Source organism: Glandiceps talaboti, chromosome 22 (genome assembly GCF_964340395.1).
Source record: "Glandiceps talaboti chromosome 22, keGlaTala1.1, whole genome shotgun sequence".
In the NCBI taxonomy this organism is placed as follows: domain Eukaryota; kingdom Metazoa; phylum Hemichordata; class Enteropneusta; family Spengelidae; genus Glandiceps; species Glandiceps talaboti.
The window spans coordinates 1,918,479-1,937,402 of NC_135570.1; the positions used below are offsets into that span (position 1 = coordinate 1,918,479).

An 18,924-nucleotide genomic window follows, 5' to 3' on the forward strand; every position below is an offset into this window, starting at 1 on the left:
CTGCACTCCCCTTGTGAAATACTATGAATCAACTGAGTTGATATCCCACAAAGCTATGAAGTAAATGGCGCCCTCTTGTGATTAATTTTGTAGATAATACCCTCTTTTTGTTTAATAGTTGTTGGCAAGTGTTGTATATGCTGTAAGCAGTCAACTATTGAGCTTTTGAAACTAAATCAAGCATTTCAGATATACATGCAAATTTTTTTTTTTTTTAAATTCCACAAGAGGGTGTTGTTTACTAAAATGTAAATGTTTTTAAAAGAGAGATCTAGCACCATGCATGGTTGCAATTCTCCTTTTGGGCATTGTTATTTTAACAGTCCGAATGGCAAAATACTTAACTCCCCTTTGGAGACACAACTTTCTAGTCACTTTCACATGCATTACATTGCTTCCTTTATTTGTGTTTGTAATGTTGAAACTGTTTGCCTAGCATTTTAGACCAAGCTGTTGTTTTAATATACACATTTTGTAAACTATTGAATCCTATTATTACCCCTGTTCCAGTATGTATATTTCTCATACATATTACATTTTCAAGATGGCCTCCCTGTCCACATTGCCCAATCATATCCTAGTATTTTTTGTGGCAGTATGCCAAGGTTGGGATGAAATCCATATTTGGAAAATCACATTCCATATTTGGTGTTTGACCATTCTATGAATCAAAATAGGGAGGTCATTTGAGAATGTGTTTCAAATGTACTTCAATCTGATATGTTATGTATTTGATTGAAATACTGTCATGTTTTATGAAAGTTTTCCAATAAAAAATGAAACTGAACTGATGTGTTTACTTGGTATTGTTTCTGATAAGCCATGATAGTTCATAGACCCCCTCATAGCGCCCCTATTAAACATCTACTGATACGACTAATGGTAATACACGTGTATAAATGCATGATTAATATTCGTGAATAAATTAATGGTACACTCAAAGTACATCATGGTGTATGATCAACAAAGTTGCTACAAAAAAGTTAAAACCAACTTTTCTTTCTCTACAGATTTGTAACTCTAATCTCAATCTTTGCACATCGATTTTTTTCAATCACAGTTTTTGATTAGTTTTCTCGGAAAAGCTAAAGTTGTTTCAATCAAACTAAATATCCAAAGACGACTGCAGTTTCAAAACTTAGACGAAATCTCGTGATACATGAGACATCGCGATAGTTTGTGACGTCACCACCCGCCATTTTGGAAATTACATGTTTTCATCGTCGTGCTGGCACAACGTACCGCGTGATTCATCACACGGCAACAGAAAAAGGAGAAGGTAAGTAAAACAGTACTTGCTTGTTGGAAAAAGAGCATACATCTTTGTTAGAAATGCATAGGAAGGAGTAACTCGGGACTCAATTCTGACAATAGTCCCTTTGTTTTGAAATAGACCCGTACAACGTCCACCCTCATTGAAAGCCCATGGCACTTATTCCATGTGATTTCACGATTTTGTAATTGGAAAATTAGTGTTACCAAATGTACACACCGGTGGGGCGGGGTACTCGGGTGGGTAATGGGTACATATGCACCCTGGTGACCAAAAATTACAACGACAAACTCTACAAAAATTCAAAAATTAGGGGTCAAAAGTCTACATTGTACTAGCCAGAAAAGACTATGTTGACGCAGGCAGACATGTAGACACAGACAGCAGACATTGGAAGCAGGCAGATATGACCTTTGACCTTGAACATCAAACCCTCTAACTTACGAAAAGGGGGTCAACTGTAATGATTTTTGAACACTTTTGATACACTTTCATGTAACACATACATGCTTTAGTCGTCGCTTGCTCATTGGCTGCCCAGGGCCAGGAAGGGCACCCACTTCTGATAAAGATGACTGAAAACAACCCCTTGAAACTACCTTGTTCAAAATATGGGCTCAAAAAGTCGTACAAGCATTAATAGAGATGGGTCAAACCTCTACATAATGCAAAAGTCTACACGAGTCAAAAAAAAGGGGGGGTGTGTCAAAACTGCGATACATACGTAGAACGGTATATACCCTTTCCATGGGAGTATTCCCCCCCCCCCCCCCCCCCCCCGTACACATATAGTGGGATATTGTCATATTTTTAATGACATGAAATGATATTCTCACTACTTAATATCTAGAGTCTAAAGAGTCACTGTCAACAATCCATTTCTATGTTCAATCATTGTTATTTGGATTTCTCTTATGTGGTATGGAAGCACACGCACCTGCAAAAATTTAAAGCCCCCCCCCCCCCCCCTCTTTTTTGGCCCCCTGAACCCTCTCCCCTTTGTCATAAATTTCCCTTGAAAATAGTACAATTAATATTCCATTAGTGTATTTTGACTTGAAAACTACTGTTCAAAAAAAAGACTTAATTATGTTTGGTGTCGATATTAAACTACATAAGGGGTGTAAATCTGTGTTACCTCCAAAAAATACAAGTTTTATAACCATGTAGTATTTCTCTTAACAGAATGTATTTTTTACAAAGTCATTCACAATTTTCACGTCGGACTTCGAACCGGAGATCTAAGATTGTCTGTAGGACAAATTGTTGAAGTACAGGGGTTACCATAGAGATTCCATGGTACCCCTCAAGAACCAAGAGGTTGGCTGACTGGTAAAATTAAAGGAGAAAAAGGAGAAATGGGTTCATTCCCAGCTAATTATGTAGTATATTTTGGGGATGTCACCAGTCAAACACCACCTTTACCTCTGAGAACAACAACAGCTAGTAAGTGGTACCAGTATAAAGTATTATAGACCATGTAGATTGCGATTTTATTTGCTAATGTTTGAAAGCCATTTTCATGTCAGGTAGAGAAATCAAGTGTTGGTTACATCACCTCTTATAAAATAAACTATGACATCTTATTTTATTTCATAGAGGGTGTATGCAGAGGGTAATGACAAGCAAACCCTGTAATCTTCTACCAATTGGTTCTCAGTCATGACTGAATTTTAACATGAATTAAGTCATTATTAGCACATGTAGGCATCGCAAAGTGTGTGTGTGTGTGTGTGTGTGTGTGTGAACAACTTAAAAGTCAAACATTGATGTATTGATTGCCATGATATTTTTATGGGTGTATTAAGACAAACTACTCACAGAAAGCAACAAAAAAAGAGAAGAAGCTCCAAAACATAAAAAAGAGAATAAAATTACAGTAAGGAGTTGATGATGCACAAACAACTACAAAGAAATAGACAGTTCAATTACAACACAGGGTTTGAAATAAATATGGGGTTTGGAAAAGTGAATTAGAAGTAGAGCCTATTAAGTGAACAAGTGAAAGCACTTAAAGATAGGACCACCAAACTTTTTGCAGGACTACTACGTTATCAATTTTACTAGTCCTGTGGGATAGTGACTTTTTTACTCCAGTGTCTAACCCTGAATTGGCTGAGAATGACTCTCTTTCGGGTACTTGGGATTGTCGCCGTACGGAAACTAAGATGGCGATTAATACATTTCTTCCCTATATATATCTACTACAACTATTACAAGTTGAATGTTGTTGACTTGGTAAATTTGTTAGAAAATTGAAATTCAAATTGCCTCAAAATTATTTTAGATCCCTAGTTTATTTCATTCATCATTAAAATTTTCCAGGGTTAAAGCTGTAAGACACTGGAATTATTTATAGCCAACCTCAAAATCCTCTTTTTTTTCTTTTTCTTGTGTGCATTTCCCAGTCATTTTTTTCAGAGATTTTGTGCAATTTTTCATAACAGTAGATTTTTGTTATAAAATGGTGACTATGGTACAATACATTACCAACTTCTGTGTAAAATGTGTTTTATAGTGACACTTCATATGAAACCACTAACCACTTTATTGCATCGCTAAAACAAAACTGCATAGTGAAGAGCTGAAGAACTGAACCACTTCTACATGTCACCAAAATAAAAAATTAAATTAAAAAAAAACAGCGGAGCTATTCTGACCGATTGGTCGCTTGTTTTTTTCTGGCCTTAATGCTACTTTCCCATTAACTAAAATAAATAGTCTGTATCAATTTAATTGTTTGTTCACAACATCTACTTGAACAAAAGTTAACTGTTATTGGTTGCGCCTATGAAAAAAGTATCTTAACATGATTTCACTGATAATTGACTCTTTGCAGAACACTGGTGCAGTATATATTTTGTTTGGACAATTTTACTGGTTATTCAGGCTGTCATTTATATCACATGTAACATTTATATAGTTCACTTTTGTTGTTTACACCAAGTTTGTCTGATACAAAACATAAACTAGCAACTTACATGTCATTTTTTGTTAATGTTGTTGCAGGTGAGTGTTGGATTTGTTGTTCTAAGAGCTGGAAAGCTCACCAGATCACGATCCTGCCACACAGGATTTACTGTAGTCACTGAAGTACCCACTACAGGTTTGTAATGTTCATTTTTAGCTCTCGTATGCCGTAGTGATGTCTGACTGTGTGTGTGATAGTGTGTCTGTGCAGAAATTTTATTCCACGATATCTCCAAAACTATTGAAGGAAATGTTCTGCAATTTACTATGTGGCATTGTCAGGCTGTAGCTTAGCGCTGCTTAGTTTTTGGTGGGAGTGGCTTGCATAACTAATGTGAATTTACATAATTAATGATTTTATAAATGTGGCTAGACATGCAGAATGGCTGCACCAAATTCAATGAAACTTGCTACATCTACAGATCATACAAAGGTATAAAAACACTAAAAGTCATCAACTTATGTCGAGTTAATACATGGCTAATTTGCATATTTAATGAACTTTGGAAGTTAGCACCTATACCAAGAAAGAGTGTACCAAATTTGATGAAACTTGCTAAAGATATTGACTGAGCAATGATATGTTGGTACATGGGAGTATTTTCAGTTCATCTCTGTCTGTCATTTATCATGAATAACATAGTTCTCCAGATGCCTGTCAATTCCACAGAAACTTCCCATGTTAATTTAATTTTATCTTACTAGCCAGTGCACAAGTCTTACTCACAAGTGCTGTGAAAGAACACCACAGACAAAATCAACACATTGATGTCAGTGAAAATTATGTTCTGCTATACAAAGATTACCAACAGGTCCATGATCCATTTTCTTTGGAGAAGTACAAAAATGGAATAAAACTGCCTTTCAGCAAGTTGCTGTTTTATCTGTGTCTACATGACACATATAAAGGTAAGCTATAATTTGTAAAGTTAATTCAAGTATATACTTATTAATCTTCCATCCTTTAAATCATTGCATAGTCAGTGGTAGCCAGAGTTCGCTACGAGCTGCAAATTATAGTAGCCCAAGGACAAAAATTTGTAGTCTGTGGACATGGGACTACTGTTAAATTTCAAGCCCTGTATTCAAACCTAAAATTAGATATAATTTCCTCACAGTGACGTTGAGAATATGGTAATCATGTTTATATCATACTCGTTGACATTGCAAGTTTGTTCTAATCATGTGGTGATACTGTTGATGTTATCTTACAGTGAGTAGAATTAAAAACACAATAAGAATTTTCACCTGTGTTTCTGGCCATAGCTTCAATTCATTAAAGCAAACGATTTATAGCAAAATGTCAGGCTTGGCAGGGGAAATGCGAGAGCTAAATCCCTATTCAGGCTCGCCTATAGACTAAGATATGTTGTGTCACTCCGCCCATTAGAGCAAAAGATTTATAGGAAAATGTCAGGCTTGGTAGGGGAAATATGAGAACCAAATCCCAATTTCAGGCTTGCCTATAGATTGTACGATACGTCACCAACCCCCCACAGGACTGGAATTTCTAGGTTGAGTCAGATTCATCATGTCATCGGAGTCACATTCAGCCAGGTATCAGTCTGTGCTACAGCAAATTTCTCAATCTGTGCAGCTTTTCTGTTTGATACAAACACACAGAAACCAATAAGAAAGTGCACATGCTACACTAGCAAGATAGAATGAGTACAGTGTCGTGCTACATTTTGTCTAAGTGAAATGAACATGTCAATTGTTGTCAACAGTTGTCTTCAATCAACAGTTGTCTTCAAATTTCCCGGTGCACATTGCGAGAGCAATCCCACAACCCTGTGCGGCGTTCAAGATGGAGAAACACATATGTTGCCTATACGTAATACACAGTGCGCATACGATGTACGATGTCACGGCAATTTTCGCACTGTATCGATAAATACGAACAAAAATCTAATATTTATACATGTTCTTTAGAAATAACTACTCCGGTATGGTTCCATGGTAAAAGTAATGTCCTAAATGATCACGTTTGGATGTGAATCACGATCGTAGTACCAAGAGGTAGCTCCGATGTGGCAGCCATGTTTGTTACTGTACATTTGCACTGAACGTATTCAGTTATACTTAGCCCAAATTCGTCACATTAAAAATGTATGTATTTCTGGCAAATTTTGATGAAAAATGATTTTCCATTCATGAAAATTAAAACTATATCAAATTTTAGAGAAATAAAGGGAAATGCCAAATGGATTGTTTTCAATTAATTTTTTATGAATGACATGCACATTTACAAGGTGAAACCAACAACTCAAAACTCAATACATGTACATCAACAATGCCATGTGTTGTGTGTGTGTAAAACATACTTGCCAACATTACTGTATGTGTAACATCGTCTGTGTAACTGTCAAACTCCTTCCTGAAATTTTTACATTGTCAATTATGTTAAAAGTTTGGAAATTGGTGATCTCAACACATTTCAGTGCATTTTAGTTTGCTGAATGAATAAAATAGGAGTTTTGATTTTGGAAACTTTTTTCACTTCCTAATATTATGATCTGGAAATATGCTAATGATATGCAAATAAATATGCAAATTAGAGTACCCCTTTATTTTTCAAAATTGTGGAGAACCCTGAGTATGTGTCAATACCACAACAGACTTTCGATGTGCATTCTTCAGTGTCATGAAGAGAGTTGAACTCGTGTACTATCTTTTGGCGCAATCATATAAAATATCGTGCTACTTATTTCTACATCAACATCGACCTCGGTATTTCTACATTGCCTCCAAAATTGTGCCAGTTGAGAAATTCATGTCCAGCTTCCCTCATCGATCACATAGAGCTAACATTTTGTTGATGTGTTATGTGAAGCTCCTACAACTGTTAGCTCTATGTGATCGATGAGGGCGCACAGTACAGGGCTAGGGATACAGGGATACTAGTATATGAGTACAATTATGCAGTAGATATACACAAAACAACCCAAGTTTTAGCTATTTATGCGAAGCTTCGAGGACTGTGAGAGAGTCTAACTGTTTAATAGCTGTACGTTAGAATGCATACGTGTATGGGAATGTAATCGTGTAGGTGAACATGTTTTTTATTTCATTTTGTTATTTATTTAACTTTGACAAAAGTCAGGCAGTCCACACAGGTGATGAACACCTATAAATGTGGACCCAAAACAAATATACATAGAAAAAAAAGACTACAGTTATAGTGCACAATAAATGGAAACAAAGATAAAATTACATTCAACAACATTTTGTACAATGACGGACTGACACCTGCATGTACAGGGATTTTCATGATCAAACTTGTTCATGAGTAGCTCATGGTACTGATTTGCAATCTGAGTATTTAAATTCTTCAAATGCTTGTTTATAATGACAAGTGAAATATCAAATGACAAAGAGTTTAAAATAGAATGAATTCTGTTTAAAGTAGAATATCAGTTTTAAAATAAGGTACTTTCGTTGTTAGGATGTCATTATACCTAAAAGAAATATAATTATCTACGTTGACATCATATTTACAATTCAAACTATTTATAATAAACTTGACATCAATCAATTCCCTTCTGTAGTGTAAGAAAGTGGAAGCAGATCCAAGCTTAGAACACGAAGTTTATATGTAATATGATCATTACTATCATTGCCCAACATGTGTTTTGTTAATTCTGTAATGATAAATCAAGTGCTACACATTCAGAAGACAAATTTGAAAGACAGTTGAACTTGCATCTTCTGTTCAGAAGGCTGAAGGAATGACATTGTTTTTCCAAACATGCAAATTGAGGTCACTTTGAGTCACTGCTTCATACCATGTGATACAATCTAAGCCAATCACTGCAGCCTGTCTGAAAACAATGTGTTATTTCATGTGTTACATGAGTAGCACATTCACAAATAGAATTTACATATTCTTCATACGATATATTCATCTCATTCCAGCAAACCTCGAAAAGTGGTGGAGGAAGAAATCAACAAAGGAATCAAGTCAGTTATCAGACAAATCACAGCATCTGTTACATTTTTACCACTTTTGGAAGGAGCGAGTAAGTTATACTGTGATCATTATTCCGTGACCACAGGAGGGCATTGTATACTACCGATATGAGAGGATGGATATATCAGTAGTAGTCAATGCCCTCCTGCTGTCATATGACAAATTGACAAGTATAGTATGTCATTGAATTGTATGCAGTAATTTATTTATGCTCAGAGTTCGGAATTAACATTGTTACACAAAATCTGATTGCAGAGCAAGGAAACAAAACTTCCACTCAAAGATTACATATTCGAACCTTTGACCGATGATGTTGTGTTGCTATAGATAACAAACACTGATGTTTCCTGAAGAGCAACTGGCGTGTCACTTGGTTGTGATTATAAATCAATCCCTTGTATCATTTCATCATTGTGATTCAAATTTGATTGTTTTTCTTGTAGCTGTGTTTGATTTGCTGATCTACACAGACAAAGATGCCGATGTACCTGAAAAGTGGACAGAATCCGGTGCCCAACTCATACCACAGGCCCAAGAAGTTAAACTGAGATCATTTACCACAACAATACACAAAGTGGATGCCATGGTAACCTACAAAAGTGATCAGTGATCAGTGACAAACTCAAATGAATGATTTAGGGACTCTTAAAATGTCACTTAAGCTCAGCAAGTGAAATTGTTTCATTTAGGTCAAGACCCCTCTCCCCCTTAACCAAACTCCACAAGTGCAATGTTGGGATTTGCGATGGATGTTTTATTGTGTCATTTTTGTCCATATTTATTGATCTTTGTCCAAGTTATTGATTTAATACAAAATGGAAACCACAGTGAAATGTTAATATTGTGCAAAAATGAAGTTCAGCGATTGAAACGAACCAAACCCCTTCCAATAACAAAGAATTTCATGTCCTGAGCCTAGGTGACATTCCAAGACTGTCCCTTACCAGTATAGTACATTATAACACACAACAACAATGCAACACACTGCCTGTAATGTATGTTTCATGCAATCCCAGGACATTTTATGAAACTTAACTAAATCTAAATTTACTATATTACAAAACAAAACAATGATGCTACAAACTGCCAGTTAATAAAATTACAGGACTATTAATTAAATTTCTAAAAACTTCAGACTGCATGATTTTGATAAGCATGCATACAAAAGTGAAATTCTGTGAGGGTTTTTTACGACACTAACATAACCTCAATATACTAATGTATTGGAGTATTCCCCCTTTCAATTTAAGAGAGAATGATGGTAATTTTTCTCCAGAATGATGAAAAGTACATAATGACATAAACAAAAACCATAAAGCTATGAACATTTAAAAGATGGTTTAAAGCCAGATCCAAAGTAGATAATTTGTACTTACTTAGGGTGCCTGTAAATAATTCTGTGTTTCTCATCGTAATACCTTAAAAATAATGGGTCTGTCAGTCAGTTACTCAATCAATCAGTCAGTCAATCAGTAGTTGGCCAGTCAGTTTGTGTATCAATCAGTCAGTCAGTCAGTCAGTCAGATATATTAATATACATAATGGTAATATTTTAATTTCACAGTTGCACTTTAACATATGACTCAGAAATGGTAATTTAAAGTCAGAAGGAAACTTTGAGCCTTTTGTTTTATTAAATTTCCCCAATTACAGCAATAAATTATAACTCAGTTCACTCATGTGGTCGCCATCATGATACAATCAGTAACGCAAGATTTCCTAATCTTGCCATAGAGGGCATCATTGAAGAAATATAGGTGATGAGAAACACAGATTTAAGTACAGCTACCCTAATCTGTATATGTGTGCAGTAAGTGAGTACAAAACAGCCATTTTTGTACTCGATTATTGCCGCTGTGATTAACTTGCCATAGTGTTCACTCCTACTACATGTATTGGTATTTGCATTGCAGTGGAATACTGCAAACATTACATACCTGTACACAAGTTAGTGTGAGTGTTTCATTCACATGAAATCACATGAATGCAAATGTAATAATACACTTTTATGAATCTCAGTGTGTGTGTGTACATACTAGTAAGTCCATAGGAATAACATTAATCAGAAAGGCAGAATTGAACGTTGGTAATATCATTCCTTCAGGCTCCATGTCAGTACAGTTAGATTTGCAATATAAAGGGCGTGTGCAAGATACATCCAATTAGCAGTCCATTAGGTAGCATTTCCTATGAAACAACTAATGGTTCCCATGTTTCAAAAAAAATGTAAGCTAATGGTGAAGTACATACTCAGGATATGATTCGCCATACGAAAATCAATATGGCTGGTATGTCTGCATAAAATCATTTCATTTCATCAGTGAATGCAACTTTTAGTGAAGTACTCATGTCATTTTTTCAACCCATTTAATTGAGAAACTTCACGTACATTATTGTCTACTTTCAACCACCACAAAACCATATAAGCAGAAATGTATACTTGTAAAATTAATTATTTGACATCGTGTAAGTCGACCCAAAATTTGAAGCTAGGTCATAGGTCAAAGGAAACAATAGTTCATCTAGTTGTAAATAGACAGCTTTTCGAGGCTTCCTCGTGTCCTGACAAAAATGCAATGTTATGTTCCAATTAGCTGACTCGTCCTTGTCAACAAAAATGCCAAAATCTCTAGCATTACAAGAAAAAAATGTGATTCTAATGCACCACCATTTTAGTATTTCATGGGACAACCAGTTTCAGATACAACCAAAAGTCCATTTGGTTAGCCTTTTGCATACGTTAGGTATCTTGAATACACCCATATATTAATATGTATAGGAGAACTTTATGATGTGATAAAATTAGTGTGACTATTTGTTGCATTTGTACTTTTGTATGTAGTGTTTTGTGCTATACTTTCATTAATAGTGAACACAGCAAGAACTACTTCCCAAATACATCGTAATTATACTCATGTGTCATGTGGTCCATCATCCCAGTCCATCATCCACAGGTAGGACAAATTCAGTTTATTAAACATACAACTGACGGCGACTGGGACCCTATTTTGCGTATGACTGACTGTATGTTTGGAGGTGGAGAACTTGTGATGACTCACTGGCAAGTAATCACCAAAATATAAACATTCCCTATATCTGGGTTTTTCACATGCAAATGCCGCATATTTGAATAATCCTGAATGACACACAATCTAAGCAGCTATTTGCAGGGGAATTTGTCTCATTTGGAAAGTTTTTTTCATTCTATGAAACAAACAGACTGATTTTCAACTAATTTGTGTATCAAGTTACCATCCTACGATGCAATATTGAGAAAATAGAATATTTTGTGAGTGACATACACTAGAATTGAAAACAAATTGAAATACAATATTTGATATCTATGTAATAGGGTATGAAAATATTTCACTTGCAATGTCCAATCATTTTTCTATCAGAGGGGGTAATATTTATTTGCTCTCAACTCTCCCATTTTATTTTTATGATCAGTATCAAAAGATTTTTTCACATGCTAATTTTGACAAGTAGTTATGTACTCTCTATTTTTTCAAATTACTTGGCAAATTCTGTAGTGTAGTATCTGCTTTAGTCACACTGAAATAAAACAATTTTTTCTTATGGGGGAAAAAATGAAAATATTTTTTTATTGCTTCCTGTTATGGTATAGAAATTTTTTTTCATTCATTTGGTGATTGTAAAAGATAAAAGTGATAAAAACACATGTATAAAAGGGGGGAACCCGACAGAGTAGTGGGTAAGATTGTGGACTGGCAAGACAGAGTCCTGAGTTCAATTCCTAGACTGGCAAGTCTGAGTTGGAAAAAAGAAATTTTTTTTTTCATTCACTTGGTGATTGTAAAAGATAAAAGTGATAAATACACATATGTAAAAGGGGGGGACCCGACAGAGTAGTGGGTAAGATTGTGGACTGGCAAGACAGAGTCCTGAGTTCAATTCCTAGACTGGCAAGTCGGAGTTGGAATAGGAATAGGAGTTGGAGTTGGAGTTGGAAAAAAGAATTGCAAATAATTCTTTATTAGAACATTTTTTTATTGACTATAAATTTGAAACAATTTCAAAATAAATGTAAGTGTTAAGAACTTTTTTTTTGCTACACAACAAATGATTCTTTATTAGAAAATTTATTTATTGAGTATAATTTTGAAACAATTTCAAAATAAATGACACAAATTAACTTTCATAGTAGCTTTAAACAATTATAATGTACCACTCCAAATAAAGACTACTATAATTCTTACTAGACTTTGTTCAATATATTCCAAGTACAAATATAAATGTCAACCCTATTTTCTAAGAGTAATTTCATAACAGTAATCAATACAACTGTACTAAAGGCAGAAATATCCTTGACTGCATTAAGTTGTTATGATGAGATATGTAGAATAATTTAATTAGTCACCGTTTGGGTAAAATAAGGAACCTTCAGTGATATCCCATTTTCACCTTGGAATGGAGTGGTACATTCTGACTGGTTAAAGCTACTATGAAAGTCACTGCTTTACAATTTGATAAGCATGAGAACACCATTGTCTACTGTGAAGAAGCTGTACTTAATTCCTGTTTTACCCTGGTCCCTGGAGACTAAGTGAGGATGTTGTAAGAAGATGCAGGGAGAGCTAAATTTACATACAAAGACATAGTGTCCTGGTAAAGTTACACCTCTCACTGTTAGTCTAGTGAACAATACAATCATCATTCACTGCATATCATGTTTCGAGGGTAACACTTTGGTGAAAGATCAAAATATTTTTGACAGTAGATAAATAAATGTTATTCATTCTACATAACCATTTCGTAGCATTTTTAGAATGCTAAGTTTGACAACATTATTGTGAATGGCATTGTAAAATAACTGACTGAAATACATCCTGTTGCCTACTTGTTGCATGCTTCTTAAGACTAACTGAATCATGTCTCCATGTGACATCTAGTTCTCACCTGATATTCATGTACTGTATTGCTCATTTAACCACTTCTGAACAATTTGTTCACAGTTTCATGCAAAGCCAAACAATCAGCAGCCATGATGAAGAATTGTAGCTTTCACTTTGCCAAATCTGGGGCGCCCTCTTGTGGTGCTTACCTGCAAAATGGTGGAACTTAGATATCTGGAATATGGCGTATTTGGCTTGTGTAGGCAAATGACCAATATTATTCTGTTGACTCAATCTCAATCTATATACAATAAAGTACTTTTCAAGTCTGTGTGTCATCAAAAGATCGAAATTTCAGATTGGCTCGTTCCTTTCGCTGATGATCCCTGGGAAGCCAATGTGAGTCTGAATCCTTTATCAATGTCAGCGTCGTCTTCACCCTGTACAAAATAATAAACAAATGAAAGGTTTAGTATTTTGCACTAAATTATTTTTTTTCAAGCTAAAAGATGAATAGTGAAACACCATCGCCCATTTGTCTCACCTATTTTCAAAATTTCCAGCTGAGGAAAGCAAAATTCTACGTGCATAATTTATGAAAAATTAAAACAAAATAGTGGTGACTTTGAACATTTGATTTTGAGCAATGAAGAACCAATGACATTGTCATGATGTAGGAAGACCACGGTATAAATTCCATATTTTTTGTGTGAATGTCTTCAACTTGGCTTGTGCAAAGTATAATATGCAGACATTGAATACAATCGACATGAATTTTGACTACATTGGCATGATGTAGGAAGACCACGGTATAAATTCCATATTTTTTGTGTGAATGTCTTCAACTTGGCTTGTGCGAGGTATAATATGCAGACACTGAATACAAAATTGGCATGATGTAGGAAGACCACGGTATAAATTCAATATTTTTTTGTGTGAATGTCTTCAACTTGGCTTGTGCGAAGTATAATATGCAGACACTGAATACAATCGACCTGAATTTTGACTACATTGGCATGATGTAGGAAGACCACGGTATAAATTCCATATTTTTTTGTGTGAATGTCTTCAACTTGGCTTGTGCAAAGTATAATATGCAGACATTGAATACAATCGACATGAATTTTGACTACATTGGCATGATGTCGGAAGACCACGGTATAAATTCCATATTTTTTGTGTGAATGTCTTCAACTTGGCTTGTGCAAAGTATAATATGCAGACACTGAATACAAAATTGGCATGATGTAGGAAGACCACGGTATAAATTCCATATTTTTTGTGTGAATGTCTTCAACTTGGCTTGTGCAAAGTATAATATGCAGACACTGAATACAAAATTGGCATGATGTAGGAAGACCACGGTATAAATTCCATATTTTTTTGTGTGAATGTCTTCAACTTGGCTTGTGCAAAGTATAATATGCAGACATTGAATACAATCGACATGAATTTTGACTACATTGGCATGATGTCGGAAGACCACGGTATAAATTCCATATTTTTTGTGTGAATGTCTTCAACTTGGCTTGTGCAAAGTATAATATGCAGACACTGAATACAAAATTGGCATCATGTAGGAAGACCACGGTATAAATTCCATATTTTTTGTGTGAATGTCTTCAACTTGGCTTGTGCAAAGTATAATATGCAGACACTGAATACAAAATTGGCATCATGTAGGAAGACCACGGTATAAATTCCATATTTTTTGTGTGAATGTCTTCAACTTGGCTTGTGCAAAATATAATATGTAGACACTGAATATAAATCAACATGAATCTTTTGACTAGTTTGACATCACTGGGAGATTATTAAAGATGTTTTATTAGAATTTAATAATCAAATTATATAATTTTATATAGCCAAAAATTTAATAAAGCTAATTTTTTATTTTATCACTGGTGCAGTGGTTTTAAAGCCCATTATACCATGCACGTGCCATTTAGAACCAAAAATATGAAATATTAGTATGCACTCTGGTCATTCTCCGTCACAACACATGTCTAGCTACATCACTGGTTCTGCTGTGTTCGAAATAAGAGTCAAAACGTTCAAAACTGCCATTACTTTCCCCAATTTTTTTTGGACATGTTATGATCAAAATCTGCAGATAGCTCTTAGACAGGTGTGAATGTTTACATTTGGCCCCCATAAGTTGGAGATTACACAACAACACCTTTACATATATGTACAGGTATACCCGATGTCTATTGGCAACAGAAGGTGAGATTCTTTTGATTTGATTTCCACAACACTGTGCCTACAGTTGCCGGCGAAGGGATGATAAGGTAGCTCTCATAGATCATGGATGTATTAGTGAGATGTAGTTTACAGGATTTTTCGAAGGTTTTTGAGGTTGGGCATTATGTTACATATATCAGCACCATATTTACATATACCAGACGTCGCATGGCAACAGTAGGTGATTCACTTGATTTGATTGCCACTGCACCATCCTACAGTGTGCCTACAGTTGTAAGGGGAATTATGATAAGGACACCCCAGCAACGTATTGGACAGTCTAGATGTGAACTCAATCTGATGTCGTGTACACTTCGCGATTTTCTTTTGACTGTTACTTTTACTGTCATTTGATTAAAAGATTTGATGTGCACTATGACTTACCAATTTGTTGAAATTCATTCCACCTTCAGGAGCTTTAGGACTTGTTTCTCTCTTAGTGTTTCTCGGCTGCTCACTTTTGGCTGGCCATGTAGGGAAATCAGACTCATTTATTGGTAGAGGTGAGTCTTTGAAATATTCATGTTCTAATGCTGTGTCTGCAGTGATACGTCTCATACCAGGGTTGTATGTTAAAGACCTAGAAAAAAAATGTTTTTAAATTTAGTTTTGCTTTTCACTCTGTGTATCTTGGTTCTCCCTTGAAGAAACGTAATCAATTTTTATGGAGGAAGTATACCCCACTTTGCCTGAGATGATTGGTTGCATCAAATCATTGGCAAAACATGAAAAACAATGACAGATTATGGCGGCCATCTTGGATTTTCAAATGTCCAATCAGAACCATTAAAAAAACATCCATCAGGAATATTCAGGCCATGTTTTATGCTCATATCACACCTGTGAAGACACCATAATTTGAACACAAAATACTGTAAGGCCAGAAAAAAAAAAGCTGTTCAACCTACCCATATTTTTGGCATTTCAATTTTTTTTTTTTTTTTTGGTGATGGGCAAAATATCCTCATGCTGGCTTTGCATGTCAGTGAAATGCACACTTTGTTTCAAAATTAAGGGAATTTCTTTATATTTTCTGAATAGTACATGTAACAATATACATTTGAGTCAATTCCAAATTATGTACATGTACTATCAGTGGTTTACTTGGCTCTGATGATGCATACAAGCATGAATTGAGATAAAATTAAACTGTTGCATATCCATTATTCACTAAACGAAATGAGCAAAACTTTATGACCATGAGAAGGGCAGTCATTGGGCCATCAAAAGTCTGATAGTCTGAAAGTCTTCAAATGTTTTACTCTTTCTTTATTCATGATTTTTTTGGAAGAGGAGAAGTCATTTACCACATCTGCAAAATATCTTTCAGCTTTGCCACAACAAAATACACTTCATAGCCAGATAAAATGTACTGCATGTCATAATTGTCTCTCAATTCTGGTATTTTAAAACCACATTCAAGCTTTGTAAGACTTTAAATTATGTTTTTTGTTTGATATTTTATGCCTCTAAATGGCCTCCTATATTGTCTTATTTTCAAAAAAGTTTGCATTTTTGAGGATGTATCCTTCCAATCAGTAGCAATCACGGTAATAATTGTCTTTCTCCCAAAACAAGATGGAAGGTGGCTGACTAAGTACCTCCCTTCATAGGTCAGAGCTAATTATGAGACATCTCCTTACAAGTATCCATGTAAAATGCACATCCTTTGTCAAGTAATATCATTTGGACTGTTATTGTAGTTGATTATCACTTATTTTTAATGCATCATTGTACCTGTGCTACCATATATAATTTTATATCTCCTCTATAGTGTAGGTGACAGAAGGAGTGGCTAAAACAATTCTGGAGTTTCATTTAGCGGGTCTTAACATATTTTGAGAGGAGCTACAAAATTTGTTTAACCGTAAATTGTGCACATTTCCTAACTAGAGCTGATGGAAATCAATTGCCATACAGACAAATTGCAAGAGATAAAATCAAAATGAATGAATAAGTACAATGTAAACTCAACTTCAAATGTTTTGCCATCATTACAATTGGTTTGTTTTTACATCCTTTGTAAAAAAAAAATCGACCTACCTACCCAATGTGTTGGGTTATGTTGCCCGTTGAACAGCTTTTTTTTTTTTTTTCCAGGCCTAATGGGCTTTTGAACATCAGTCACTTTATAACCAGACATGAAAACAAAAGATAAACATAAATGGATATGTGGGGGCGCTGTTCATTTTATTTTGACCTTAGCCATGGTAATAGTCGCCAGTCATTTTTGAGTTTTTGATTCTTACTGTTTGCAAAGTCCAAGTTGTCCACGTTGACAGTATTATATGTAGTTATAGGCAGCCCTCTGATATGCAACCTATGGTCACTTTAAAAAATACAACCTTTTCCTATGAACTCGCGTAACTAAATTGTTTCAATGAACTGTTACATCTAAAGAAGAACTCAGGTCTGCACTCTGAATGTTACCCAACACAATAAGACAGTCCACAGTCCCTACTGGCAAGTCCTCAGGTATGTAACCTTCACTGACTTATGTAATTTAGCACATGTATCAACAATAGTTTTACATTGAGTATATTTGAATTTGCCTATAGCCTGATTTCCATACTAGTATGTAGAATGAATCTCCTTCTTACCTTTGCATCTAGCAGTAGTTCAGGAGCTCTATACCATAGTGTCACTACTATAGGCATGTACTGTTTGAGAGGGGAACCATACTCCCTAGCTAGTCCAAAATCACCCACTTTGAGAACACCTTAGCAACAGGTCTTCAGATCACGATGAAGTATCCAATTGTCATGGAGATGACGTACAGCCTGTAGTAACTGACGTAGAAGACATTTCACTTCACCTACATGGATATCATAGATAATATCAATATATGCATGAACACTCATTTCATAAGACAGTACTGCTAAAAATTTTGTTTCTGAAACAAAGTTGAACAAAAGAAGTGACGGGAAAAGGACAATGTGATTTAAACTGTAAATATTTTGATATTATTCCCCAATATTTTTCTTTGTTCATCAAAGGAAATATGAGTGACTCAAGAGACCCATGTCACTACAAGTCGCTGGATGAGTAGTGACAACCCTTAGGTCACGAGTATTTTCATGGTGAATGAAGAAAAGAATTTGGGGAATTATACCATTGCCAGTAAATATCAAAAAGAAATCGGGGAAAGAAATGGCAATTTTTAGTGTTTTGACTCATATTTCAAACACAGCAGAACTGATGACAGCCATTGTCGTGACATAGATGTGCATTGTCATGATGTAGAATGACAAGAGTAAATATTCCATATTTTTTATTGAACTTCATTCATGCATACTATTGAATAGTACAATAAATAAATTAATTGTTGAATGAATTAACTGCAATGCGGCGACAATATTACAATGAATTAATACTTAAATAATGTAATCTCTATATATCTTAAACTTAATTAACAATAGAGTTGATCAGTATCAAACACACAGTATTGCAATTCAATCAACCAGCGATCTGTAATTAATATACCAGTAGACAATTGATTTCCCAAGATTAAATAGATGAGATACTATACAATGAATTCAGAGTTTAGTTCATCAATATTCCCCTATGACGTTTGCCAATCAATTCAATTAGTCTGAAGTGATTGATTCGTC

The 18,924-nt window shown here is 35.0% G+C and overlaps 1 protein-coding gene and 1 long non-coding RNA gene across 3 annotated transcripts; one reads left to right on the forward strand and one right to left on the reverse strand.

Annotated features, from left to right (window-relative positions):
* The first annotated feature begins 822 nt into the window (after positions 1–822).
* LOC144452390 (uncharacterized) lies at positions 823–8,878 on the forward strand. Its single transcript, XR_013482351.1, has 5 exons — positions 823–882; positions 1,268–1,279; positions 4,283–4,379; positions 8,159–8,262; positions 8,657–8,878. It is a non-coding gene; the product is annotated as an uncharacterized LOC144452390 (long non-coding RNA).
* Positions 8,879–12,373: 3,495 nt separating this feature from the next.
* Positions 12,374–18,001, reverse strand: LOC144452257 (cyclin-dependent kinase 11B-like). 2 transcript variants are annotated; one of them, XM_078143319.1, is made up of 4 exons: positions 17,914–18,001; positions 17,361–17,440; positions 15,698–15,893; positions 12,374–13,509 (listed from the first exon to the last, which is right to left on the reverse strand). In XM_078143319.1, exons 2-4 carry the CDS (start codon positions 17,432–17,434, stop codon positions 13,408–13,410), a joined length of 372 nt encoding a protein of 123 aa, XP_077999445.1. In that variant the 5' UTR covers positions 17,435–17,440; positions 17,914–18,001; the 3' UTR covers positions 12,374–13,407. The 2 variants fall into 2 exon arrangements, with proteins under 2 accessions (XP_077999445.1, XP_077999446.1); XM_078143320.1 differs by lacking the exon at positions 17,361–17,440 and having other exon boundaries at positions 17,914–17,971.
* Between the last annotated feature and the right edge of the window lie 923 nt (positions 18,002–18,924).